Here is a 27759-nt window from a genome sequence, read left to right as displayed (position 1 = left end):
CTTTCTAGCACATTCACTAATTTGTTTGTGAACAATTAACAAGCTAGTTAGCTACCACATGTTCTTGTCAAACTGTCAGAGTAGCGAGTAGTGTGCCAAAAACACTTGAGGGCGAATACATCATATTTGACCATTCAGAGACAAGTCGCATGACCAGCAATCAGATTTTTATCTGTGGCTTGAAATATCTGAATCCATGTTCTTTTTGGTTGTTCAAACTGCAGGAAAAAGAACAGATTCAAATCAGATTTTTTTTTTTTAAATAGGACTTGAGTCACTTCAAACTGCCAGTGTGAACGAGGCTTAACTGCCCTGACAGCAGGTCTACCTGGACAACCACAGCCAACTCATAATGAACAAGCTGGTAGCTGTAATTTTCATACGTGTAAACATACTGAATTGTAATTGGATGCATTTTACCGCCATATCATACTGTGCTATGATTGGTTAAGACCACCCAAATGGTTAGGTCATGGTCAGTTTGATCCTGGTTGGCTGTACGTGAACATGCCAGTTATAGCTAGCTAATAAAGAGCTACATTAAGAAATATCCTGTAGTACTGCATTTTATTATTTTGTACAAAGTGTGCAAAACAAGACATGTTGTCAGAGTAAAAGGTCTTACAAGATGGATTTTTCTGGAGTTCCTTCACCTCGAATGGACTGGGAGTCAAACTTACCCGATGCATGGCGTAAGTGTAAACAGCATGTGGCGCTAATGTTCACGGGTCCTCTGAAGGACAGAGGAGAAGAGGAAAAATGCAGCAACCTGCTCCTCTGGATCGGTGAAAAAGTGAGAGAGATTTACAACACACGGACACTAACCGAGGCTGAATCAAAGGTACTGAAAATATACTACGATCGTTTCGAAGCATATGTTGCGCCGAAGACCAATACGATTGTCGCTAGGTACAAATTCCATGAGAAAGTACAGGGAGCTAGCGAGTCTTTTGAACAGTTTGTGACAGAGCTTCGTCTGCTTGTGAAAGACTGTGATTATGCAAACAAGGATGAGATGGCCAGGGACCGTATTGTATTTGGAATACACTCACCGCGAGTGAAAGAAACTTTTGAATGTTGGGTCTGAGGTAATGCTGGACAAAGCTATGGACATAGCCAGATCTCACGAGCTAGCACAGGCTCAGATGAAAATAATTTCGCGCGGTAGCACGAGCGCATCACGTGAACAAGCAGTGCACGCAGTCAGGCAGACGTCAAAGCACACCTCCGGTGCACAGAGAGCGCGTTTTTAGAACGGAGAGACACGTAACTCCAAAACAAAGCGACACAGACTCAAAACATGTGGATATTGTGGATACAAAGTGCATGGCGAACAAGGAAATTGCCCAGCTAAAGGTAAACAGTGTACTAAATGTTGCAAAAGTGTGCAGAGCTTACCGTGGAAAAACAGTACACACAGTGAGTGAAGATGAAATGTCAAACGCTGATGAACTGTTTATTGATTCAGTGACACAGAAAAGTAATATATCAGAGACAGAGCAAGCCTTTGCTGACATTGAGATAGGAACACAAGGCACAAAGCTAAAGTTCAAACTAGACACTGGTGCACATTATTCCTCTGAATAAGTACAGCAGCTTGACATCTGATACAGCCCGCCACACGCAGACTGACTGGTTATGGTGGTGAACAGCTCCCAGTAAAAGGCACATGCACTTTCAAATGCAAATACAAGGAAAGTGACATGATGTTACACGTTTATGTTGTTGACACTAGAGCACCTGCAGTGCTAGGTCTTAAAGCATGTTTAGACATGGACCTCATCAAGCTAGTTTTATCAGTGACAGCACCAGTAGAGACAGACAATTTACTGGAGGAGGTTGCTGATGTTTTTACAGGAATAGGATTATTCCCAGGAGAATGTACCATTCACCTTGACCCAGATGCAACCCCTGTGGTCTACCCACCGAGAAAGATTCCCCTTGCTCTCCGTGCCCATCTGAAGAAAGAGTTGGAGAGCATGGAGCAATCTGACATAGTCACCAAGGTTACAGAACCGACTGACTGGGTAAACGCGTTAGTGGTGGTGGAGAAAGCACGCACAGGCTCCGAGTATGTCTCGACCTAAGAGACTTGAACAAGGCTATCATTGTCCTTTACCGACGCTAGATTGAATCACACACAAGCTAGCGGGAGCACACTACTTCAGTGTCATGGACGCTAGATCAGGCTACTGGGCTATCAAGCTCACAGAAGAGTCATCTAAGCTCACAACATTCAACACACCGTTTGGACACTACAGGTTCCGTCGCCTGCCTTTTGGGATTATCTCAGCCCAAGACGAGTTTCAGTGAAAGATCGACGAAGTGTACGAAGGCCTCAACGGAGTTGTGGCAATTGTGGACGACATCCTTGTCTATGGTCGAATCAAAGAGGATCACGACCGAAATCTGTTTGATGCTGCAAAGATCCCACGAGAGAGGAGTCCGGCACAACCCCGAGAAGAGCACAGTTGGCGCTACAGAGGTCAGCTACTTCGGACATCTTCTCACAGCAACTGGAATCAAGCCAGATCCACAGAAGGTCTTACCCATAAAAGAAATTGAGCCACCAAAGAACCATGCAGAGCTGGAAACAGTACTTGGCATGGCCAACTACTTAGCCAAGTTCGCACCCAGCCTCTCCAATGCTAATGCACCCCTGTGTCAACTGCTAAAGCAGTCCAGTGAGTTTCTCTGGGACAAGCAACACAACATTGCTTTCCAGAATGTGAAAGACTTGATCACGAGAGAACCAGGACCAATCATTGCCTACTACGACCCCAACAAAGAGCTTAGACTCCAAGTGGACGCGTCGAAGTATGGACTAGGTGCAGTGCTACTGCAAGAAGGAAAGCCCATCTGCTACGCTTCCAAATCTCTCACAGACTGTGAAATCAACTACGCTCAAATCGAAAAGGAGCTCTACGACATTCTGTTTGGATGTAAACTTTTCCATCAGTATATACAATGGGGCAAAAAAGTATTTAGTCAGCCACCAATTGTGCAAGTTATCCCACTTAAAAAGAGGAGAGAGGCCTGTAATTTATCATAGGTACACTTGAACTATGACAGACAAAATGAAAAAAAAAAAATACAGAAAATCACGTAGGATTTTTAATGAATTTATTTGCAAATTATGGTGGAAAATAAGTATTTGGTCAATAACAAAAGTTTCTCAATACTTTTATATACCCTTTGTTGGCAATGACAGAGGTCAAACGCTTTCTGTAAGTCTTCACAAGGTTTTCACACACTGTTGCTGGTATTTTGGCCCATTCCTCCATGCAGATCTCCTCTAGAGCAATGATGTTTTGGGGCTGTTGCTGGGCAACACGGACTTTCAACTCCCTCCAAAGATTTTCTATGGGGTTGAGATCTGGAGACCGGCTAGGCCACTCCAGGACCTTGAAATGCTTCTCACGAAGCCACTCCTTCGTTGCCCGGGCGGTGTGTTTGGGATCATTGTCATGCTGAAAGACCAAGCCACGTTTCATCTTCAATGCCCTTGCTGATGGTAAGCTTTGTTACTTTGGTCCCAGCTCTCTGCAGGTCATTCACTAGGTCCCCCCGTGTGGTTCTGGGATTTTTGCTCACCGTTCTTGTGATCATTTTGACCCCACGGGGGGAGATCTTGCGTGGAGCCCCAGATCGAGTGAGATTATCAGTGGTCTTAGTATGTCTTCCATTTCCTAATAATTGCTCCCACAGTTGATTTCTTCAAACCAAGCTACTTACCTATTGCAGTCTTCCTAGCCTGGTGCAGGTCTACAATTTTGTTTCTGGTGTCCTTTGACAGCTCTTTGGTCTTGGCCATAGTGGAGTTTGGAGTGTGACTGTTTGAGGTTGTGGACAGGTGTCTTTTATACTGATAACAAGTTCAAACAGGTGCCATTAATACAGGTAACGAGTGGAGGACAGAGGAGCCTCTTAAAGAAGAAGTTACAGGTCTGTGAGAGCCCGAAATCTTGCTTGTTTGTAGGTGACCAAATACTTATTTTCCACCATAATTTGGGATCATTTTCAAAAGGAATAAGAGAATTGGTTGCAGTGTTGCCAACTAATTTTCAGGGTAAGTTGCGTCATTACGTAGAATACACAATAACGTTACTCAAATTGATTTGACAGTTGTTCAGGTACAGACTCCCACTCTTTTCTGTACTTCTGGCAGTACCATTTTGATTGATGTTGTAAGTTCTGTTCAAGATCAAACATTTGTGACCAACTATATTCATTGGGTTTGGCTTGTCGAACCCATACTACTGCTGTCAGCCAACAATGATTTGCAATTCGCTGAAACTGCTGCTGCCTGGGTACGGGCTGGGCGCCTGCTGCTGACGTCACTCACAATGCACTTTTGCAGCCAGGCAATGATGTTGTGACAGAGAAAATTGTTTGTGTCATTTAGAGGGAAAATGCGTGCATTATAGCTTTGAGTCACTTTTAAAGTTGCTAAAAGTTCCAAATACATTTTTAAAAGTAGCCAAATTTGTCAGGGCAGTCTAATCTAAAACGATGCTAAAACTAGCAACAAAATTGCTAGGTGGGCATCACTGGTTGGTGGCGCTCACTGGGCTATATTTGGCTGTAAGAGATGGAGGTCTGAATAGTTGAATCGTAAAAGTTTTGTGATAGTTCCTAGTTGATGATTTTTGGTTTGATTGTTTAGGTAACACCAGTGAATTTGAACAGGAAGTTAATGTATTCTAAACATTATCTGTTTCCATTACGTGGAACCATGTCGGGAAAGGGGATTGTAGGTTGAGTTAATTTTATTTTAAAGGGACAGTGCACGTTAATCACAGTTGTGGGTGTCTGATGGTGTCATGCCCTGGCCATAGTCTTTTATTCTCTATTTTAGTTAGGCGCCGCTTCGCGTTCCTAGGAAACTATGCAGTGTTTTGTTTTTTTACGTGTTATTTCTTACATTAGTACCCCAGGTCATCTTAGGTTTCATTACATACAGTCGAGAAGAACTACTGAATATAAGATCAGCGTCAACTCACCATCAGTACGACCAAGAATATGTTTTTCGCGACGCGGATCCTGTGTTCTGTGTTCTGTGTTCACCCAGGACAACGGAATGGATCCCATGCAGCGACCCAAAAAAACGACTCCGAAAAAGAGGGAAACGAGGCGGTCTTCTGGTCAGACTCCGGAGACGGGCACATCGTGCACCACTCCCTAGCATCCTTCTCGCCAATGTCCAGTCCCTTGACAACAAGGTTGATGAAATCCGAGCAAGGGTAGCATACCAGAGGGACATCAGAGACTAACGTTCTTTGCTTCACGGAAACATGGCTCACTGGAGAGACGCTATCGGGGGCGGTGCAGCCAGCGGGTTTCTCCACGCATCGCGCCGACAGAAACAAACATCTTTCTGGTAAGAAGAGGGGCGGGGGCGTATGCCTTATGGTTAACGAGACATGGTGTGGTGAAAGAAACATACAGGAACTCAAATCCTTCTGTTCACCTGATTTAGAATTCACCTGATTTAGAATTCTTCACAATCAAATGTAGACCGCATTATCTACCAAGAGAATTCTCTGCGATTATAATCACAGCCGTATATATCCCCCCCCCCCCCCAAGCAGACACATCGATGGCTCTGAACAAACTTTATTTGACTCTTTGCAAACTGGAATCCATTTATCCGGAGGCTGCATTCATTGTTGCTGTGGATTTTAACAAGGCTAATCTGAAAACAAGACTCCCTAAATTTTATCAGCATATCGATTGCGCAACCAGGGGTGGAAAAACCTTGGATCATTGTTACTCTAACTTCCGCGACGCATATAAGGCCCTGCCCCGCCCTCCTTTCGGAAAAGCTGACCACGACTCCATTTTGTTGATCCCTGCCTACAGACAGAAACTAAAACAAGAAGCTCCCACGCTGAGGTCTGTCCAACGCTGGTCCGACCAAGCTGACTCCACACTCCAAGACTGCTTCCATCAAGTGGACTGGGACATGTTTCGTATTGCGTCAGATAACAATATTGACGAATACGCTGATTCGGTGTGCGAGTTCATTAGAACGTGCGTTGAAGATGTCGTTCCCATAGCAACGATTAAAACATTCCCTAACCAGAAACCGTGGATTGATGGCAGCATTCGCGTGAAACTGAAAGCGCGAACCACTGCTTTTAATCAGGGCAAGGTGACTGGTAACATAACCGAATACAAACAGTGCAGCTATTCCCTCCGCAAGGCTATCAAACAAGCTAAGCGTCAGTACAGAGACAAAGTAGAATCTCAATTCAACGGCTCAGACACAAGAGGCATGTGGCAGGGTCTACAGTCAATCACGGACTACAAGAAGAAATCCAGCCCAGTCACGGACCAGGATGTCCTGCTCCCAGGCAGACTGAATAACTTTTTTGCCCGCTTTGAGGACAATACAGTGCCACTGACACGGCCTGCAACGAAAACATGCGGACTCTCCTTCACTGCAGCCGAGGTGAGTAAGACATTTAAACGTGTTAACCCTCGCAAGGCTGCAGGCCCAGACGGCATCCCCAGCCGCGCCCTCAGAGCATGCACAGACCAGCTGGCCGGTGTGTTTACGGACATATTCAATCAATCCCTATACCAGTCTGCTGTTCCCACATGCTTCAAGAGGGCCACCATTGTTCCTGTTCCCAAGAAAGCTAAGGTAACTGAGCTAAACGACTACCGCCCCGTAGCACTCACTTCCGTCATCATGAAGTGCTTTGAGAGACTAGGCAAGGACCATATCACCTCCACCCTACCCGACACCCCACTCCAATTTGCTTACCGCCCAAATAGGTCCACAGACGATGCAATCTCAACCACACTGCACACTGCCCTAACCCATCTGGACAAGAGGAATACCTATGTGAGAATGCTGTTCATCGACTACAGCTCGGCATTTAACACCATAGTGCCCTCCAAGCTCGTCATCAAGCTCGAGACCCTGGGTCTCGACCCCGCCCTGTGCAACTGGGTACTGGACTTCCTGACGGGCCACCCCCAGGTGGTGAGGGTAGGCAACAACATCTCCACCCCGCTGATCCTCAACACTGGGGCTCCACAAGGGTGCGTTCTGTGCCCTCTCCTGTACTCCCTGTTCACCCACGACTGCGTGGCCACGCACGCCTCCAACTCAATCATCAAGTTTGCGGACGACACAACAGTGGTAGGCTTGACTACCAACAACGACGAGACGGCCTACAGGGAGGAGGTGAGGGCCCTCGGAGTGTGGTGTCAGGAAAATAACCTCACACTCAACGTCAACAAAACTAAGGAGATGATTGTGGACTTCAGGAAACAGCAGAGGGAATACCCCCCTCTCCACATCGATGGAACAGTAGTGAAGAGGGTAGCAAGTTTTAAGTTCCTCGGCATACACATCACAGACAAACTGAATTGGTCCACTCACACAGACAGCATCGTGAAGAAGGCGCAGCAGCGCCTCTTCAACCTCAGGAGGCTGAAGAAATTCGGTTTGTCACCAAAAGCACTCACAAACTTCTACAGATGCACAATCGAGAGCATCCTGGCGGGCTGTATCACCGCCTGGTACGGCAACTGCTCCGCCCACAACCGCAAGGCTCTCCAGAGGGTAGTGAGGTCTGCACAACGCATCACCGGGGGCAAACTACCTGCCCTCCAGGACACCTACACCACCCGATGTTACAGGAAGGCCATGAAGATCATCAAGGACATCAACCACCCGAGCCACTGCCTGTTCACCCCGCTATCATCCAGAAGGCGAGGTCAGTACAGGTGCATCAAAGCTGGGACCGAGAGACTGAAAAACAGCTTCTATCTCAAGGCCATCAGACTGTTAAACAGCCACCACTAACATTGAGTGGCTGCTGCCAACACACTGACACTGACTCAACTCCAGCCACTTTAATAATGGGAATTGATGGGAAATTATGTAAATATATCACTAGCCACTTTAAACAATGCTACCTTATATAATGTTACTTACCCTACATTATTCATCTCATATGCATACGTATATACTGTACTCTATATCATCGACTGCATCCTTATGTAATACATGTATCACTAGCCACTTTAACTATGCCACTTTGTTTACATACTCACCTCATGTATATACTGTACTCGATACCATCTACTGTATCCTGCCTATGCTGCTCTGTACCATCACTCATTCATATATCCTTATGTACATATTCTTTATCCCCTTACACTGTGTATAAGACAGTAGTTTTGGAATTGTTAGTTAGATTACTTGTTGGTTATTACTGCATTGTCGGAACTAGAAGCACAAGCATTTCGCTACACTCGCATTAACATCTGCTAATCATGTGTATGTGACAAATAAAATTTGATTTGATTTGACTAGGGTGGGCATTTTATGTTCTTTTTTTCTATGTTTTTGTTTTTCTTTGTTTTTGGCCGGGTATGGTTCTCAATCAGGGACAGCTGTCTATCATTGTCTCTGATTGGGAACCATACTTAGGTAGCTCTTGCCCACATGGGTTTTGTGGGTAGTTGTTTTCTGTATAGTTAGTTTCCTCACAGAACTGTTCGTTTTCCTCTTTGTTATTCTTTGTTCTAGTGTTCTGGTTTTAATAAAATATCATGAACACGTCTCATGCTGCGCTTTGGTCCAGTCATTCACAGGAAGAGGATCGTTGCAGCGTGGCCAGGAGAGGCAGCCCCTTTACATTTTGGGGGGGAACACGGGACGTTCGGCAGAGCCGAGGATGCTTTTCTAGCTTTTTGCTGTAAAGCATATTTTGAAAATCTGAGATGACAGGGTGATTAACAAAAGGCTAAGCTGTGTCTCAATACATTTCACTTGTGATTTTCATGAATAGGAATATTTTCTAGGAATATTTGTCTGTTGCGTTATGCTAATTAGTGTCAGTCGATGATTACGCTCCCTCACGCGGGATGGGGAGTCACTAGAGGTTAACCTGTTAACTCTAGGGGCAGTATTTCATTTTTGGATGAGAAACGTTCCCGTTTTAAACAAGATATTTTGTCACGAAAATATGCTCGACTATGCATATAATTGACAGCTTTGGAACGAAAACACTCTGACGTTTCCAAAACTGCAAAGATATTATCTGTGAGTGCCACAGAACTGATGCTACAGGCGAAACCAAGATGAAACTTCAAACAGAAAGTGAGCAAAATTTTTGAGGCGCTGTTTTCCATTTTCTCCTTATATGGCTGTGAATGCGCAAGGAATGAGCCTACACTTTCTGTCGTTTCCCCAAGGTGTTTGCAGCATTGTGACGTATATGTAGGCATATCATTGGAAGATTGACCATAAGAGACCACATTTACCAGGTGTCCGCCTGGTGTCCTGCGTCGGAATTGGTGCGTAATCTCCAGCTGCAAGTATTCTTCCATGTGATTCAGAGGAGAAACCAGACTTCCATGAACGATATATCATCGAAGAGATATGTGAAAAACACCTTGAGGATTGATTCTAAACAACGTTTGCCATGTTTCAGTCGATATTATGGAAAAAAGTTTGGCGTTTTGATGACTGAATTTTCTGTTTTTTTTGGTAGCCAAACGCGATGAACAAAACGGAGCGATTTCTCCTACACAAAGAATCTTTTTGGAAAAACTGAACATTTGCTATCTAACTGAGAGTCTCCTCATTGAAGAACTTCGGATGTTTTCAAAGGTAAATTATTTTATTTGAATGCTTTTCTTGTTTTTGTGAAAATGTTGCCCGCTGAATGCTACGCTAAATGCTACGCTAGCTAATAATTTATTTTGAACCATTTTAATTTAAAACAATCACAGTAAGGTATTTAATTGTAAACTAGAAATTATTTGATATTGATATATCAATAGCTTCATTGGAGCTTAAATGCAGTGGGGATCTATTTGTTTCCATTTTGCCAATATTTCACCATATAACATTTTTATTCAATGTAGAAATGTAGAGCTAGAACTATCACCGAATGAGATCAGAACATTATATGGTATTTATGTTTTCCATTCATTTATGGTTGTCTGCATATAGTTGGATGTACACAATATATGGACTGGGACATGGATCTATCTCAAGTCCACTTTTGAGGTCTGAAAATGTCTCACAAACTTTGATTTTGGAGTGTGATGACCCTTTACAAGCTGAACAGAGCCTCATTTCTGAAGGAGTTTAAAAGAAAACAGGATAAATATAAAAATCCAGTTTTGTTAGGTTTACTTCAGCACAGATAATTTCTCTAGATTCTCAGCTGGACTTCCTCTTAAATTTGAATAAATGTTGGATATACTTTAGTCACTTCACCACAGGCAGCACTGAGAGAACGAGAGGGCATTAGTTCAAACCATGTTATACCAACAAAGCCAGAGTAAGAACTAAACAAAATGTAACAGTGCATATCAACTATATAGTTTTAGGTTATGTCCCAAATGGCACCCTATTGCCTATTTAGGAAACAACTTTTGACCAAACCCGTATAGGGAATAGCCCACTAGGCACAGACGTCAGTCAGCACAACGTCTATTCCACGTTGGTTCAATGAAATTGGGCACACCACTGGGCACACCACGTCATTTCAACTTGGAGAATTGGGTAACCTTTGGTAGATAGCAACCTATTTTCACACACTCAAAAAGACAGACAAAAGCTTGTTGAATTCCCAATGTGTTATTACTATGCTTTCAGAAAATGTCACGAGAATTATGTTCTCAATGTTCATAAACTGAACTTCAATTAAACTACTCGGTCTGGTAGAAATTTTCAACAAGAATTTGCAAGATTCTTGTTGAAATGAAACAGACAGAGGCCAGCCAACAATAGTCAGCAACGTTTATTTACGAGAGCTCTGCTTATCATTTCATGTACATTGGTTTATATACCTCTCATTTCGTCATAAATGTCCCTCCTCTCAGACAATGACAATATAGTTTACAAGTCTTCTCCTACTCATACATTGCTTATCACATCCTGCAACATGTTACACAATCTACTGCAAGCCCAAGGTTTCTCCCCTCCCTGGATGGGGAGACTTCCTTCCCTGTTATCAGTTTCACAGTGGTCACAAGTTGTCTGCCACAGTTCCTTGCCTGCTAACAGTCCCTCCTTCTCATGGACAAACATTCTTCATCATTATACATTGACAGGGTAGAATTCTGTTAGATATAGTCCTATCATTACTTTAAATGTATACATAATTTAGTCATTATACATACATACAATTCATAACAATCCACCCTTTGACTAAATATTCAACATTTAATCACACATTTTTATTAGAATTATCCAATATACTCCAAATCAACCACACAGAAAAACAATATATGTATTTACAATGACTGTTCTAGGCCTACATCAGAATCATAACTCTTCTTGTCAGGATTTTCGTTATAATCTTCATTAAAAAAAACGGTCTAAACATCAAAACAAGATGGTCTCATCTAACATAGGCTCCTCGTAAGTGAAGGAGCTGGGTCCATCTACTAGGTCTCGGGGTATGTATTCATCATTCCACTGGTCAGAGCTCGGCATCGGTCCGTATCTCACCATCTGATGTGTCATCGATTTCTCCAGAGTCTTGCTAATGAGACCTCTCACGCACGGAATCAAACAACATCCGCACAAAACTAACACAGTCACACAGGTGAAGGTTGCCCACAACGCAGTGATCATGACATTTTTAAATTTTCCAAAAATACTGTCAAACCAACTCGTCAGAGAAGTATCCACCCCAGAGTTTTCTGCTAATTCGTGAGCTAAGGTGGTTAAACCAGCCAGGGCCTTGGTCACTGATCCATCCGGAGCTGTGTTATTTGGGATGAAGATTGTTCCAAATATCATGCACCTGTTATGACTTTTATGAATGGTGAGTGGAGGAGTCAAGCGCAGAGACCAGGTAATTCTGTACGTGGATACTTTTATTCCAAAGACAGCGGAGACACGGATATGCAAAACACAAGGGCGCATGAAACAAAATAAACAGGACTAAAACTGTCCGGAAAAATAGAGACCACACTAATCAACCAACACCAATAAACAGAGAACAAGCCCGCACAATACCCAGCGGGCCTAGTGCCCTTAAATAGCCTACAAACAAAACTAACTCAAAACAGGTGTAACCAATTAGACCCAACTAACAGAAACAAAAGGGAATCGATGGCAGCTAATAGGCCGGCGACGACGACCGCCGAGCGCCGCCCGAACAGGAAGAGGCATCATCTTCGGCGGGATTCGTAACAGTATCCCCCCCTGACGCGCGGCTCCCGCAGTGCGCAAACCCCGGCCTCGAGGACGACCCGGAGGACGATGCGCGGGGCGTTCCGGTTGGAGGCGGTGGAAATCCTTCAAGATGGAAGGATCTAAAATGTACCCAGCACCTCTCCTCCGGACAGTACCCCTCCCAGTCCACGAGGTACTGCAGGTCCCTCACCCGGCGTCTCGAGTCCAGAGTAGCTCGTACTGTGTACGCCGGGGACCCCTCAATGTCCTTCTTGTAGGGGACCAGCTACCACCGGCCCGAGGAGAGACACATGAAACGAGGGGTTAATGCGATAGTAAGAGAGAAGTTGCAATCTATAACACACCTCGTTTATCCTCCCGCTTTGCCCTCTAGTGGGTGGTCGAACACAGCTCGAAAACGCCGGGTGAACTCCAGGTAGTGGTCCCGAGCCGAGTCTGGGCTGTTCCAGACAGCGTTGGCCCAGTCCAGGGCCCTACCCGACAAACAGGAGACGAGGAGGCTCACACCTCACCCGAGGGAGTCGGACGCACGGTAGCCAGTTAGAGCTCGAGCTGGAGCAAAAATCCCTGGCACCCAGCCGCCGCTCCATCGTACTCCTTCGGGGGGGGAGAGACGCAATGTGCTGGACCCAGCTGACGACGTAGGTGGAGTGGGTGGCGTTGTCTGTGGGGGAGCTGGGGTAGACGTTGGTAGACCACTCCTCTCCCATCGCTCCATCCTCTCCATCATCTGGTCCATCGCTGAACCGATCCGATGGAGGACAGCTGTATGATGATGGACGCGCTCTTCCATAGTTGGGAGAGGGGTGGTCGCTGCTCCTGCTGACTCCATTCAGTGGGTGCGGGCTTCTGTTATGACTTCTATGAATGGTGAGTAGAGGAGACAAGCGCAGAGAGTAGGTAATTCCGTACGTGGATACTTTTATTCCAAAGACAGGGGAGACACGGACATGCAAAACACAAGGGCGCATGAAACAACCCGTCCAAAATAAACAGGACTAAAACTGTCCGGAAAAATAGAGATCACACTAATCAACCAACACCAATAAACAGAGAACAAGCCCGCACAATACCCAGCAGGCCTAGTACCCTTAAATAGCCTACAAACAAAACTAACTCAAAACAGGTGTAACCAATTAGACCCAACTAACAGAAACAAAAGGAAAGGGAATCGATGGCAGCTAATAGGCCGGCGACGACGACCGCCGCCCGAACAGGAAGAGGCACCATCTTCGGCGGGATTCGTGACAGCACCCCTCCCTTCTCAGCTAGTAGCATATCTAATGTTATCCTATTCTGCTATGCCATCAAACTAGTCGCTCTGTCTCCCATCTTGCCAACACTATGTCATGGTGTTGGATGAGGGTGAAAGGCATTCCTAAATGTACAAGAGCACATAGGCCTGTCCAATTCGTAGGCAGATTCGGCCATAACGTCATTCCCCCACACAACCACCAGACGTCAGCCCTTATCCTCTTTATCTTACTGAAATCCCCGGAGCTCAACCAGCCTGTCAGATCCCTCATAGTCTCATCAGTTGTAACGTTCTCTGTCCTATTGCATGTTCTTACTTTCCCTACGTCCCATCCGTGTGTGATGTATCGAGCTATACAATAATAATGTCCGCCTGTAACTGAAAGGGGGAAGTCTGGATGTCCTGGGCACATGGGGATACATGCAGATCAATGCAACTGTCATTTTCTGGCTTCCCTGCCTTCATGAACAGCTTTACCATACAGGCCATTCCCCTGGGTGAATCAATTCCATCAAATGGAAAGGGGAAGGGGATAGTTGTCAACTGAGGTTTTGCTGTGGCTCAGGCATAACCTTATTCTTTCGCTACTGATCTGGCTGTATAACCATAACCAGTTTCCACCTCCAATCACTTCCTTAAGATCTTTCGTCTGAGCTATCCGCCCCGGCCCATGGCTCTTTACGACTCCACTGTCAGTATCTGTTTTGTCAGGGGCTCTGCTTGTATTCTGCCTGACTATAGAGCTATCACCTGCCCTAACCTCTTCTACCCGGAATGGCACTAGGGTATCAACTGAAACCTGATCAAATCCAACATACCATAACCCGAGATCCTCTTCCTTTACGTTTTTAATAGTAATTCGTACCTTTACGCAATATTTATCTCGCTCCGGATTACAGTCCAAAATCCTCACCTTCACTGTACTTCACCTTCTTCCATCTCGGATGGGTCATGATGTATTAGGACGAGGGCTCCCACAATAAGACAGCTCAGACCAATCGGCACTCCTGTAAAGTCCCACCCTTTCCTGGAGAACATATCCTCAGCCAGAGGCCAGCCCACACTTTCACTTCTACGAACGCACACAGGGAGGATAGGGCGGGGTCAGGGAATCTTTGTTAGAGAAGTAACCCCCGAACCCTATTGGTATTCAGTTCTTCTCCTAACTCTGTGATTGTTCGACAGTGTCATTGTGTCTTACCCTCTTGCAATGTGTGATATGAACCCCGGTAGCTCTTTCAGCTATTCTCACGGTGAAGGCTGTCACCAGGAGTACTTGGTATGGCCCCTCCCAACGGGGCTGCTTCCCGTCTATTCTCCTCAGGGACTGGATTGAGTGAATCACCTTCTCCTGTAATTCACCTGTAGAGCATAAAATCTTGGACATACAGGTTTAGTTAAAAACTACCTGTTATTGGCAGAGAGGTTTGAAACTCTCTGTTATGGGTCTATTAACTTATACCGCATGGGGATGTCACCAGGCAGGCCAAAACTCCACCCATTCAAAACGAGCTGAAAATTCTGTCTTTTCAAACAGCTTTTACACTCAAAGGGTATTATCATCATTTTAAAATGTCTAACTTCAAACTCTCAAAACTTCAAATTTCTAACTCTCACTTCCTCCGACCAGTACCCTAATGGCCCTCATGCCCAGGCCCTAGCTCCAGACCAAGGGGATGAGGATGTCCCATCCTATGATGACGGCGGCGAGAGGATTAGAATCCAGTCCACTGGTAATTGACCTATAGTTTCCCAAATACCTTAACCCTGGTTCTTCGTCTATGACGGGGACACTCTCTTCCTGGAACAGCGGATCGATTCTTCACTTCCATTTACCAGAAGGTTTACCTGTCTGCCGCATGTTCAGAAGAGTTCTGAATGTGATGTCCCTGCTCCTGGTGTACCAGGCCAAACTGATGCAAGGCTATCCAGGACGTCTAGGGGAGCCATTCAAGGCTGTGGCCGTGCCATTAGCCTGGTGGCAGTAGGAGAGAGAGCCTTGTGACTCAACCTGTCAGGTCCCTCGGACAAGGAGAAAGATGATTTCCTTGACAACCCCGTGGTGCCCAAGGTGCTGTTACAGCCTTCTGTTGCCACCATATGACAGAAGCGCAAACTTTACACTGACCAGCCTTCAACTGCAACCCAGGCTACACCCCACCAGCATATGATTTTTAAAGGAAACGATCTAGGCTACATAACAATATCAGAAATGACTTGCTCGGTCGGCCCTTAGGTGGGGGTAAGATGGTGGACAGAAAAAACGTGAAAAGTGGAACATGTTTTGAGTGAATATGGAATGGTGGATCACACAGAATTTATGGCAGAGCTACAGAAGGAAATTGAGCATGAGAGTGAGAATGAGTTAACTGCAGTGGCAAGTGCGGTGAAGACTGCCGGGTTTGCGCCTCCTCCTGGTGATGACAAAGATGATTCTGGTCCAGTGGGAGAGAATGGATCCTTGCCTTCTAGCAGATTAATATGTGGTGTTTGGTTGGGTGGAGAAGAGGTTGGGGACTGTTGAGTTGGTGAAAGCAACTTGAAGTGGATTTGTGATGATTTTTTGCGTTTCTTCTGTCCAGAGGGAGCGGGTGCTCTGGACCACACGACTAGGGACAAGAGCTGTGACTTGCTTTGCTCTCCGAAGCAGGTGGCGTTAAAACTGCAATATGTTACTTTTTGCGCGACCCAACCAAATTGACGTAGAAATGTGAGTTATAGATCTGTCATTCGCATTGAAAGCTAAGAAGCTGTAGATCTGTTCTGTGTGCTTTATTTCTATGCCTCATGTTCTTAGGTTTAGTTTTTGCATCTTTTACTTTTGGTTTTGTACACCAGCATCAAACAGCTGAAAATGCAATATTTTTGCTTATGGAAAATATTTGTCAGAGCGGTTTAGATGGTACAATGATTCTCTACACTATAGTTGATTGTTTTGTCACACAAACTGAAATTAGGCGAACTATTCTAATTTTAGCAACCAGGAAATGGCGTGGAAATTTCTGCATAGTGCATCTTTAAGTTGGAAGAGGATCAACTTAAATTGAAGATTCCCGGTGTCTGTGATGCCCACCGTTTGGTGCAACACAAACCCGGTGAAGAGAGTGGTGCAACTGGAGAGGACATTGTCTGCCCTGCTGAGTTTTCATGCATTGTCTTTGCCCAACAAGGTCAAGTTAGGATGTCAAATCAAATTTTATTTGTCACATACACATGGTTAGCAGATGTTAATGCGAGTGTAGCGAAATGCTTGTGCTTCTAGTTCCGACATTCCGATTTGTCATTTATCTCATGAGAGCTTTTGTCCCGGACCCATTATGGTGTTTTAGGTGACAAGCTTATGGTCATGTTGCAGCATGTGTAGGAGAGAGATTCTTATATGTGAGAAGAGTGCAGGAGGGCATGACACAAAGGACTGTGTAGTATCGATTTTAAAAGTTTTGTGTGTTAGCTGTGGGGGTGCCCATGGTGCTGGAGCTCGGAAGCGTCTGGTGAGAGGAAGGCATGTTAAGTTTGCCAGGATCAGAGTAGTACAGAAGATGTTGTATGCTGAGGCAGTGAAGTAGTAGAGGAAGATGGGTACAAGGTAGGTCTATCAACATACCTAATTTCCACGCACAATTTCCTGTCACGAACTCGGATACCTCCTGCACATCGACCTGTTGTTTCCTAAGTTTTATTTTTGTTTTGTTCAGAAGTGCTTGTGTCAAAACCTGCTACTGGCTAGCTGGGCTGCAATGGAGCCCGCTTCGTCTGGAATAGTTCAAACATTTTCAGCGCTGTAAAGCTGTGTTTATTACACTTTTGTCTGGGACAATATTGGCAATTCGGGGTTCCAATACGGCAATTGTTTGCTAATGGAGGATTACAGAAATGAGCTGGCTATGCTTCTCAATCTCAATTATGCACGGATTTATGGGGAAAATGCAAATTGGAACATTCTCAACTCCTGTGGCTGGATGCCTCTCGGGCCTAATGGATGTTTCCCCGCCTTGTCATCTGTCCCTATCCAAATGGCCTGTAAATACCTGGAACTTGCCTAGCAATGAAGTCGTCTCCATCTGCTTCTCCTCCATCTAGTAGTGGAGTAGATGGAGAACAGCTAGAAGATTTGTTCCAATCAGCGCTGGTCCCATGTCACAAGGTGTGGAAACCGAAGGCAGCGGCATGCTGCTAAGTGAATGGGAGTGGCTGCGAGAGGTTCGCAGATTGACATAGGGAATAGCTCTGCTGCACTTGTTCCTGATCTACCTGCGCCTTTATCGCTGGGATTCCTCGTGTCAGTGATGGTTGTGCTGACTAAAGCTGCGGATTTATCTCTGGATCTGAGGGGGCACTGCACACCGTGGAATGTTCGGACTTATCGCCGGGAGAAGCTATCCTGCTTCTCGTGGGCCTGTGAAAGGTTCAACGAATTGTGAGAGAGGTAGGAATGGGCAGATTTCTCCACCCCATTCTCCGGCCGTTGTATTGGGCAGTTCAATGGTGAGAAATGTCTCAGTCCCTGGAACAAAAACGTTGTGCTATCCAGGAACACAAGTTACAGAACATCAATAAGCTGCTCCCAAATGCACACTACCACCACTACTACCTTTGTGGTTGGGGAGTCCATAGTCAGGAATGTAACAGTCCACCATGCTTTACTGGGATCTGCACTGGTGCAATGTTCTCCTGGAGTCCATGTTATGGATCTAAACAAGCAGCTACCCTGTGTGTTTTGTCCCATAGTTGCGCATGCACCGGTTTTGTTGCTAAACAACGAAGCCGTTTTATTATGTGAGAATATTACTTTTGTCATACAGTAGATAACATGTGACACCGATGAATAAGTGTGAATCTGAATAATATATAAGTCCCTAACATTCATATATCATTCATATCTTATGTTATTAAACACCTTTTTTTCAATCTACTGCACAGGCTAATTTTTCAAGGATGATGAAAGTCTTAGGACATGTTCTCATTTGCATCCCAACATTTCCCATAGCTACTCAGAAGTACACTATATATACAAAAGTATGTGGACACCCCGTCAAATGAGTGAATTCGGCTATTTCAGCCACACCCGTTGCTGACAGGTGATAATATCAAGCACACAGCCGTGCGATCTCCATAGACAAACATTGGTAGTTGAATGACCTTACTGAAGAGCTCAGTGACTTTCAACGCGGCACCTTCAATTCGTCACATTTCTGCCCTGCAAGAGCTGCTCCGGTCAACTGTAAGTGCTGTTATTGTGAAGTGATAATGTCTAGAAGCACAACGACTCAGCCATGAAGTGGTAGGCCACACAAGCTCACAAAACGGGACTGTCCTCAATTGCTACACTCACTACCTAGTTCCAAACTACCTCTGGAAGCAACGTCAGCACAATAACTGTTCGTCGAAACCCATGAAATGGGTTTCCATGGCTAAGCAGCCACACACAAGCCTAAGATCACTCAGCAAAGGGGGGGCCAGCTCCACATTAATGCCAATGATTTTGGAATGAGATGTTCGATTAGCATGTGTCCACATTCTTTTGGTCATGTAGTGAACATTTTAACAAACACAACTAATATGATAATGGCAGAACCGATGAGGTTACCTGAGTTGTCATAATTTGGCTTGCTGACCCTGGCTAGAAAAGGAGAAATGTATTTAATATTTTTTATAAATAAAATGTTTACTGGTATGTACAGTATCCCTATATGTTGCAAGTTTAGAGGGGCTCCCGAGTGGTGCAAGCGGTCTAGGGCACTGCATCTCAGTGCTAGAGGCGTCACTACAGACCCTGGTTTGATTCCAGGCTGTATCACAACCGGCCATGTTTGGGAGTCCCATAGGGTGGCGCCCAGCGTCGTTAGATAGGCTAGATCGTCATTGTAAGTAAGAATTTGTTCTTAACTGACTTGCCTAGTTAAATAAAGGTTAAATAAAAAATAAAGAAATATAAAAAGTTATTATCTGGTCGTATAGACGGGTTAGCTGACAACGTCACGAAAACAATGTGCACACTTCAATGGAGCAGAAGGCAGTGTGTTGTTGTGATTCTGGATGGCCAGATACTGTAGCTAGCAACAATGACAAGAAGCTGCCAAGTGGGGAATCATAGATGGCTCATTTCAGCAAATGTTATCTTGTTCTTGAATCCATGCTTTATTTTGAGGTGTTTTGACTGTCACGTCTATGCTAATATGTCAAAAATTCACTAGCTAGCAAACCAACAACTGTAACAATGTATTTGAGACAAGTGCTCATTGTGCAAATGTATTTGTTTTCAATGAACATTGGAGATGATATATAGTTTACATGCTGTCAATCTAAGCAAATCCCATCTGTTTTGCCCCATAGTTGCGCATGCGTCGATTTTGTTGTTAAACAACGAAGCCATCTATTGTCACGTTCTGACGTTTTGTTATGTCTTTGTTTTAGTATGGCCAGGGCGTGAGTTGGGTGGGTTGAAGAAAAACTCATTTTATTGGTCACATACACATGGTTAGCAGATGTTTAATGCGAGTGTAGCGAAATGCTTGTGCTTCTAGTTCCGACCATGCAGTAATATCTAACAAGTAAACTAACAATTACACAACTACCATTTACACACAAGTGTAAAGGAATGAATAAGAATATATAAATATATGGATGAGCGATGGCCGAACGGCATAGGCAAGATGCAGTTGATGGTATTGAGTACAGTATATACATATGAGATGAGTAATGTAGGGTATGTAAACATATAAAAGTGGCTAGTGAGACATGTATTACATAAAGATGGCAAGATGCAGTAGATGGTATAGAGTGCAGTATATACATACAGTGGGGAGAACAAGTATTTGATACACTTCCGATTTTGCAGGTTTTCCAACTTACAAAGCATGTAGAGGTCTGTAATTTTTTATCATAGGTACACTTGATAAAATAAAAATCATACAATGTGATTTTCTGGATTTTTCTTTTTAGATTCCGTCTCTCACAGTTGAAGTGTACCTGTGATAAAAATTACAGACCTCTACATGCTTTGTAAGTTGGAAAACCTGCAAAATCGGCAGTGTATCAAATACTTGTTCTCCCCACAGTATGAGATGAGTAATAACAGGAACAATGGTACAGGAGAGGGCTGAGAACGCACCCTTGTGGGTGTGTAAACATTATATATAGTGGCATTGTTTAAAGTGACCAGTGATACATTTAATACATAATACACTTTTGAATGATTAAAGTGGCTAGAGATCTGAGTCAGTATGTTGGCAGCAGCCACTCACTGTTTAACAGTCTGATGGCCTTGAGAGAGTCTCGGTCCCCGCTTTGATGCACCTGTATTGACCTGGCCTTCTGGATGATAGCGGGGTGAACAGGCAGTGGCTCAGGTGGTTGTTGTCCTTGATGATCTTTTCGACCTTCCTGTGACATCGGGTGGTGTAGGTGTCCTGGAAGGCACGTAGTTTGCCCCCGTTAATGCGTTGTGCAGACCTCACTACCCTCTGGAGAGCCTTACGGTTGTGGGCGGAGCAGTTGCCGTACCAGGCGGTGTTACAGCCCAACAGGATGCTCTCGATTGTGCATCTGTAAAAGTTGGTGAGTGTTTTTTGGTGACAAGACAAATTTCTTCAGCCTCCTGAGGTTGAAGAGGCGCTGTTGCGTCTTCTTCACCACGCTGTCTGTGTGGGTGGACCATTTCAGTTTGTCCGTGATGTGTACGCCGAGGAACTTAAAACTTCCAACCTTCTCCACTACTGTCCCATCGATGTGGATAGGGGGCTGCTCCCTCTGCTGTTTCCTGAAGTCCACGATCATCTCCTTTGTTTTGTTGACGTTGAGTGTGAGGTTATTTTCCTGACACCACACTCCGAGGGCCCTCACCTCCTCCCTGTAGGCCGTCTCGTTGTTGTTGGTAATCAAGCCTACCACTGTAGTGTCATCTGCAAACTTGATGATTGAGTTGGAGTCGTGCATGGCCACGCAGGCATGGGTGAACAGGGAGTACAGGAGAGGGCTGAGAACACACCCCTGTGGGGCCCCATTGTTGAGGATCAGCGGGGTGGAGATGTTGTTTCCTACCCTCACCACCTGGGGACGTCCCGTCAGAAAGTCCAGGACCCAGTTGCACAGGACGGGGTTGAGGCCCAGGGTCTCGAGCTTAATGACGAGTTTGGAGGGTACTATGGTGTTAAATGCTGAGCTGTAGTCAATGAACAGCATTCTTACATAGGTATTCCTCTTGTCCAGATGGGTTAGGGCAGTGTGATTGCGATTGCGTCGTCTGTGGACCTATTGTGGAGGTAAGCAAATTGGAGTGGGTCTAGGGTGTCAGGTAGGGTGGAGGTGAAATGGTCCTTGACTAGTCTCTCAAAGCACTTCATGATGACAGAATTGAGTGCTACAGGGCGGTAGTCATTTAGCTCAGTTACCTTAGCTTTCTTGCATGTGGGAACATCACACTGGGATAGGAATTGATTGAATATGTCTGTAAACACACCAGCCAGCTGGTCTGTGCATGCTCTGAGGACGCGGCTAGTTGGAGGCCTATAGTTTATTCTTATGTTTGGAATGTCATACAGTAGATACCATGATGTGACTCAGGAATGTGTGTGAATCTGAATTATCCTATGTTATTGAACACCTTTTTTTTACAAACTACTGCACAGGCTCATGTTTCAAGGACTGTTAAACTCTTAGGACATGCTATCTCATATGTGTCCCAACATTTCCCAAGGCTACTCAGAAGTACATTTAAACAAACACAACTAATATGATAAGGGCAGAACTGATGAGGTTATCTGAGTTGACATAATATTCCTTGCTGACCCTGGCTAGAACAGGAAAGGAGCACCCAGAACAGTATTTATTTATAAATAAAAATAATGTGCTGATATATACAGTATTCCTATACGTTGCAAGTTATCATGTATTATGTGAGAATATGACTTTTTGAGTCACTGAACACACACAATTACTTCAGGTGTCTAGGTAATTGTCAAATTACCTGAGTCTATAGTTTATCATTACGTTTGGAATGTCATACAGTAGATAACATAACGTGGTCCCTAGTTGGAGGCCTATTGGTTCCATACTACACCCATATTGAATTAGGTAATGGCTCCATGTGTTCTGGAGCCATATGCCCTCTTCCCAGGAAGAACTGGTTTTAACAGTACCTTGAAAAAGTGGAGATAGCGTGGAGTGGTACAGTGTATATATAGCCTTGGTTGTGTGAGCGCCATACGTACAAACAAACATGAAAGCCCTGATTCTTCTGGCTTTGCTCGGAGCAGTGTGTAAGAAAAACAAATCACTCTACAGGAAAGTGGACTGATGTGCCTATCCTTGTTAACTAAACTGTTTTAAAAATCTTCTTTGTTAACGGATCCATCAGCTTATGGCTCTTATGATCTACTCTTCTGGATGTAAGTATGATCGGGCTTAACTCCACACCTGATTGTTTCAGTTGCTGCCCCGGTGGAGGAGAGGGATGAGAAGGTTGTCGGAGGGTATGAGTGCCCTGCCCACTCCGTGCCCTACCAAGTGTCTCTGAACGCTGGCTACCACTTCTGCGGTGGCTCCCTGATCTCCAGCCAGTGGGTGGTGTCTGCTGCCCACTGCCACAAGTCGTAAGTACTGACAGGGCTTTATTAAACTGATGTAGGCCTATTTGATGTCAGCCCATGGTGTTTTAGCCTTTAATTGGGCCCACTTGTTATAGACTATAACAAGTGGGACACAGTCTTTCTTGGTAAGATAATCATATGGTCAGGAAAGAGTCCGGTATAATAGGTGATGTTGGTCAGGTAGTAGTCTAAATGTATTGTTTACTACAGAACCACATTTCAATATATGCCATTTCACAGTCGCTTTTTTTCCAAAGCGACTTACAAGTAGCGTGTGCATACATTTTCGTATGGCTGGCCTACCGCGGGACTTCACACAATCTTAGATGTGTTCTTTACTTTTCGTTCACTCCAAAATTATGGATTTCCTAAAACCCTCTCCTGATCCTCAGTCGTATCCAGGTGCGTCTGGGTGAGCACAACATCGAGCAGAACGAGGTCACTGAGCAGTGGATCGACTCCGCCAAGCTAATCAAGCACCCCAACTACGACAGTTACACCCTGGACAACGACATCATGCTGATAAAGCTGAGCAAGCCTGCCACCCTCAACAGGTGATTAATGAGCAGTGTTGTGGAGTAGTGAACTACATTTAGTTCAACTAGTAATTCTGTGTTCGTTGAACTAAATAACATATTGTTTGTGTTTTCAGTAGTTAATTACTGTTTTGCCATGTAGTGGTGTAGCTAACTACTGGAACTACACTACTCTTCTTTCTAAAATAACATATTGGTTGTGTTTTCAGTAGTTAATTACTGTTTTGCCATGTAGTGGTGTAGCTAACTACTGGAACTACACTACTCTTCTTTCTAAAATAACATATTGGTTGTGTTTTCAGTAGTTAATTACTGTTTTGCCATGTAGTGGTGTAGCTAACTACTGGAACTACACTACTCTTCTTTCTAAAATAACATATTGGTGAAGTAGGCAAGAATTGACATACTTTCTTTTTTGGCATCAGACTTGTCTAATTCTCACTTGAAACACTTGTGTACCTAATTCTCACTTTTTTTGTGTTTAATAGGCTAAATTGCACATTTTGACTGGCAATTTGTAGTCTATAACATTTCATATTTAGATATGATAATTTTTAGTAGTAGTTTGATGTAGTGCACTACTTTTTCTAAGTAACTAGTTAAGTAAAGTGTATTTTTCTTAAGGTTAGCTTTAATGTATCTTAACTTCTTACAGCGTGAAGTAATTGGTAGCTTGGTAAACTATATTTTCAGAGTAGCTTCTTTAAGTCTTGAAGATCCTTTTTTTTGTCCTTTTATCAATTTATAAATAAATATGTATTTAGTTAGGCCTATGCCATTTGTATGCTTGTGGGTTTCAATTTGTACCGACTGCTGCTATTTAGGTGGAATATAACATTTGAACATGAACTTTACAGCTACGTCCAGACTGTGGCCCTGCCCTCCCGCTGCCCCCAAGCCGACGAGAACTGCCTGGTGTCCGGCTGGGGCAACACCATCCCCAATGGAAGTAAGTGAGAGGCTGGAAGCTAAACGTAGAAGTTGCACCTAACCGTAGGCTTAGGATGCAACTAGCCAACCCACAATCTTAAACGTAAAACTATTAGGCAAATACAAAATAATCCTGTATTAGTGGTTATGGGCCCTTTCTACAGTTCCATAACTATGCCATGATAAAGAGGACACACACTACAGGGGAAATCAGAGGGGATTGGGATTTGAAGTTAATAAGTGCTTTCTTTGATTAAAGCAAATTTACTTGAAGGGTATGCTTTTTTTGTGTAGATGATGCATAACATTTCAAACGCAAACGGTCTAGGGCTGACTTGAATGCACACAACACAGCACCTCTCGTGAAGAATACTGTATGTTGAATGAGAGGCTGTGTAAGTGTGGCATAGCATATTCATTGATTTATTTCTGCTTTGCCAGACAGCTTTCCTACTAAACTCCAGTGCCTGAGGCAGCCCATCATCGATCACAGAATCTGCGAGAATGCTTACCCCCATCTGTTCACAGAGAACATGGTATGCTCCGGATTCATGCACGGAGGAGCCAGCAGCTGTCAGGTTAGTCGGCCTAAACCACTGAGAAAAAGGGGGTGGAGATACCGATATAGGACTGTTTGACTATACTATCAGGTTCAGCCACAGCCTTTTCCTGCTTTCATTCTACATCCCCTACCACTTGTATTGATAGTATTCTCGAACCCTCTACCCAACACTCTCCTTTAGATTGTCTTACTACAGTTAGTCTCCTGAGAATATTAACTTTAATTCTGACCTTTTTATCCTCTCCCTCTCTCTGCCTTTCTCTGTGTGTGTGTGTGTGCACGCAGGGGGATTCCGGTGGACCCCTGGTGTGTAATGGTCAGCTGCAGGGTGTGGTGTCCTGGGGTTACGAGTGTGCCCAGGAGGGACACCCCAGTGTCTATGCCCGCGTTTGCCAATACAACAACTGGATCAGCGATATCATGAGCAGCAACTAAACACAAATACACAGTGTTGCACACACACACATGTACTGTAATGCTCACACACTCATTCAAGGTCACACTAACTATGCCAATCAGAAACATTCACTCTACCTCTGAGTCAACAGCCAGTGTATCAGTCAATACGTTGGGATACTGTGCAGCACTCTCACACCCTGTCAGTAATATACCGTTTGGAACACACACACTATATCCCGTGCAGACTACAGCCTACCCCCAGAGAAGTTTAAGCTATATCTATGAAATGAACTACAATAAATCCTATCAGTGTGTTTTTTTCTTCTTCAAAATGATTCAAACTGTTCTTCATAACACAGACAGGTACAACACATTGTGATGGGAACAGCATGTGAGCCACACAGTTGTTGGGGGGGGGCGTTGCGTTTTCTCAACATTTTGTTTCACAGCAGTCTGAGAAGGTGATGTTCACAGACAGTCTAGTTGATAATATTGGGCTCCTCCTTTCAGGAATACATGTGGATATTTTCAAAGAACATGTTCTAAGAGACCTCTCATCTCTCAATGAGCTGTAGCCTGCAGTATGTTACCCCCCAAATGGCACCCTATTTCCTATTTAGTGCACTACTTTTGACCTGGGCCAACAGGACTCAATATGTCAAAGTAGTGCACTATATAGGGAATAGGGTGCCATTTGAGATGCATTCCAAGCCTGTCACAAGGGATATCAACTATTGTCTTTTTCAGGTTGTTAAGAATAGGTTGTAAGGGAAAAATGTGCATTACTTTAAGGTTTATATAAATGATAGGTGTGTACAATCCTGTTACTCTGGATGTGCAAGTTGCTGTTTTCACATAACTCTGTACCTAATTCACCACGGCTCTGCACATCTCGTGTTCTTACCCCCGTTCTCTATACTCTGAAACCTGCATGTTCAGAACGAGGTGTCTGTTCTGAATGAAGTCTCTCCTTGTCCTCTATTCTAAGAACAAACAGTTGTTAGGACTTGCAGGAGAACACAGAGGACTCCGAATATAGATATCTGTTGGTTCGGCACATGATATAGTTGTGGTGGGTGAAGGAAATGTAACAAGGTTGGGCTATATAAGGCAAGCCTCAACTCAATCATTGGGCTCTCAACGAATCACCTACGGGTGGGTTGTTGACCAGCTACATTATTGCAACAATTAATCAATGGTTGTTTGAAGAAATGACAGTATCTCTCAATTGATTAGGATTTTTCACGACAAGGTTCACTTGTAGTTCAAATGGAGGTCAAAGTGCAGGGAAAACATGACAGGAATGTGGGCTTCTCTTCTATCATAATTCTTGTGAACTTCACTCACTGCTTGTTGTTTGCAGAAGGAAGCTGTAAATAGAGAGACATAAGTTGATCAGTATGGTACACCCTTCTAACCTCCATCTTAACTACTCCTCCATATTTACTGGATTGGTTCAATAGTACAGAAGAGAACCTCCCCAGAAAGAGAGAAACGCAGCTCAGACATTTATTTTTCGCCTGCTACGTTAGGTTATGACCTATCTCACCAGCAATTCTATCTAGCTCTCTTTGGCCCTGAGGAATGAGTCTTCGCCCCCTGCAAGAAAGAACAAATAACAAACATGATAACATCAACCAGTTGCGTTAAAGTGTCACTAAGAGGCTATTCATGAGCATATTCAACATGCAATTCAATCTAGTACAGGCTTACCTAAATGAACAACAGAGATGGAATGCAATATGGCATTTTATTAAATGGTTTGGGGAATGGCTTCGTCTCCAAAGGAAGATCCTCAGAGCCAGAGGATGTGATGGACGGGCTGCTGGGAGAAAGGAGTTCCAATGACAGGCCTTATAAGGTTAATATACACTGCTCAAAAAAATAAAGGGAACACTAAAATAACATCCTAGATTTGCCAATCTTGGTGTTCTCTGGCAAATGCCAAACGTCCTGCACGGTGTTGGGCTGTAAGCACAGCCCCCACCTGTGGACGTCGGGCCCTCATACCACCCTCATGGAGTCTGTTTCTGACCGTTTGAGCAGATACATGCACATTTGTGGCCTGCTGGAGGTCATTTTGCAGGGCTCTGGCAGTGCTCCTCCTTGCACAAAGGCGGAGGTAGCGGTCCTGCTGCTGGGTTGTTGCCTTCCTACGGCCTCCTCCACGTCTCCTGATGTACTGGCCTGTCTCCTGGTAGCGCCTCCATGCTCTGGACACTACGCTGACAGACACAGCAAACCTTTTTGCCACAGCTCGCATTGATGTTCCATCCTGGATGAGCCTCACTACCTGAGCCACTTGT

General features: G+C 44.4%; 1 protein-coding gene across 1 annotated transcript; it reads left to right on the top strand.

Moving 5' to 3' along the window:
* Nucleotides 1–749: 749 nt before the first annotated feature.
* On the top strand, nt 750–25785 carry LOC139373371 (trypsin-3-like). Its single transcript, XM_071113811.1, has 6 exons — nt 750–841; nt 22867–23029; nt 23419–23580; nt 24420–24511; nt 24934–25070; nt 25340–25785. The coding sequence occupies exons 3-6, from the start codon at nt 23543–23545 to the stop codon at nt 25487–25489; spliced, it is 417 nt and encodes a 138-aa protein (XP_070969912.1). The 5' UTR covers nt 750–841; nt 22867–23029; nt 23419–23542; the 3' UTR covers nt 25490–25785.
* The last annotated feature ends 1974 nt before the right edge of the window (nt 25786–27759 follow it).

The sequence above is a fragment of the Oncorhynchus clarkii genome, chromosome 18 (genome assembly GCF_045791955.1).
Source record: "Oncorhynchus clarkii lewisi isolate Uvic-CL-2024 chromosome 18, UVic_Ocla_1.0, whole genome shotgun sequence".
Taxonomy (NCBI): domain Eukaryota; kingdom Metazoa; phylum Chordata; class Actinopteri; order Salmoniformes; family Salmonidae; genus Oncorhynchus; species Oncorhynchus clarkii.
The sequence above is the reverse complement of the archived record's forward strand: the minus strand, read 5'-3'. Positions and strand labels throughout refer to the sequence as shown.

Coding starts and splice junctions, on each gene's coding strand:
- LOC139373371 (XM_071113811.1), top strand. CDS start 23,543: ATGCTGATAAAGCTGAGCAAGCCTGCCACCCTCAACAG. Junction 24,512..24,933: donor CAACACCATCCCCAATGGAA/GTAAGTGAGAGG, acceptor CTGCTTTGCCAG/ACAGCTTTCCTACTAAACTC. Junction 25,071..25,339: donor GAGGAGCCAGCAGCTGTCAG/GTTAGTCGGCCT, acceptor GTGTGCACGCAG/GGGGATTCCGGTGGACCCCT.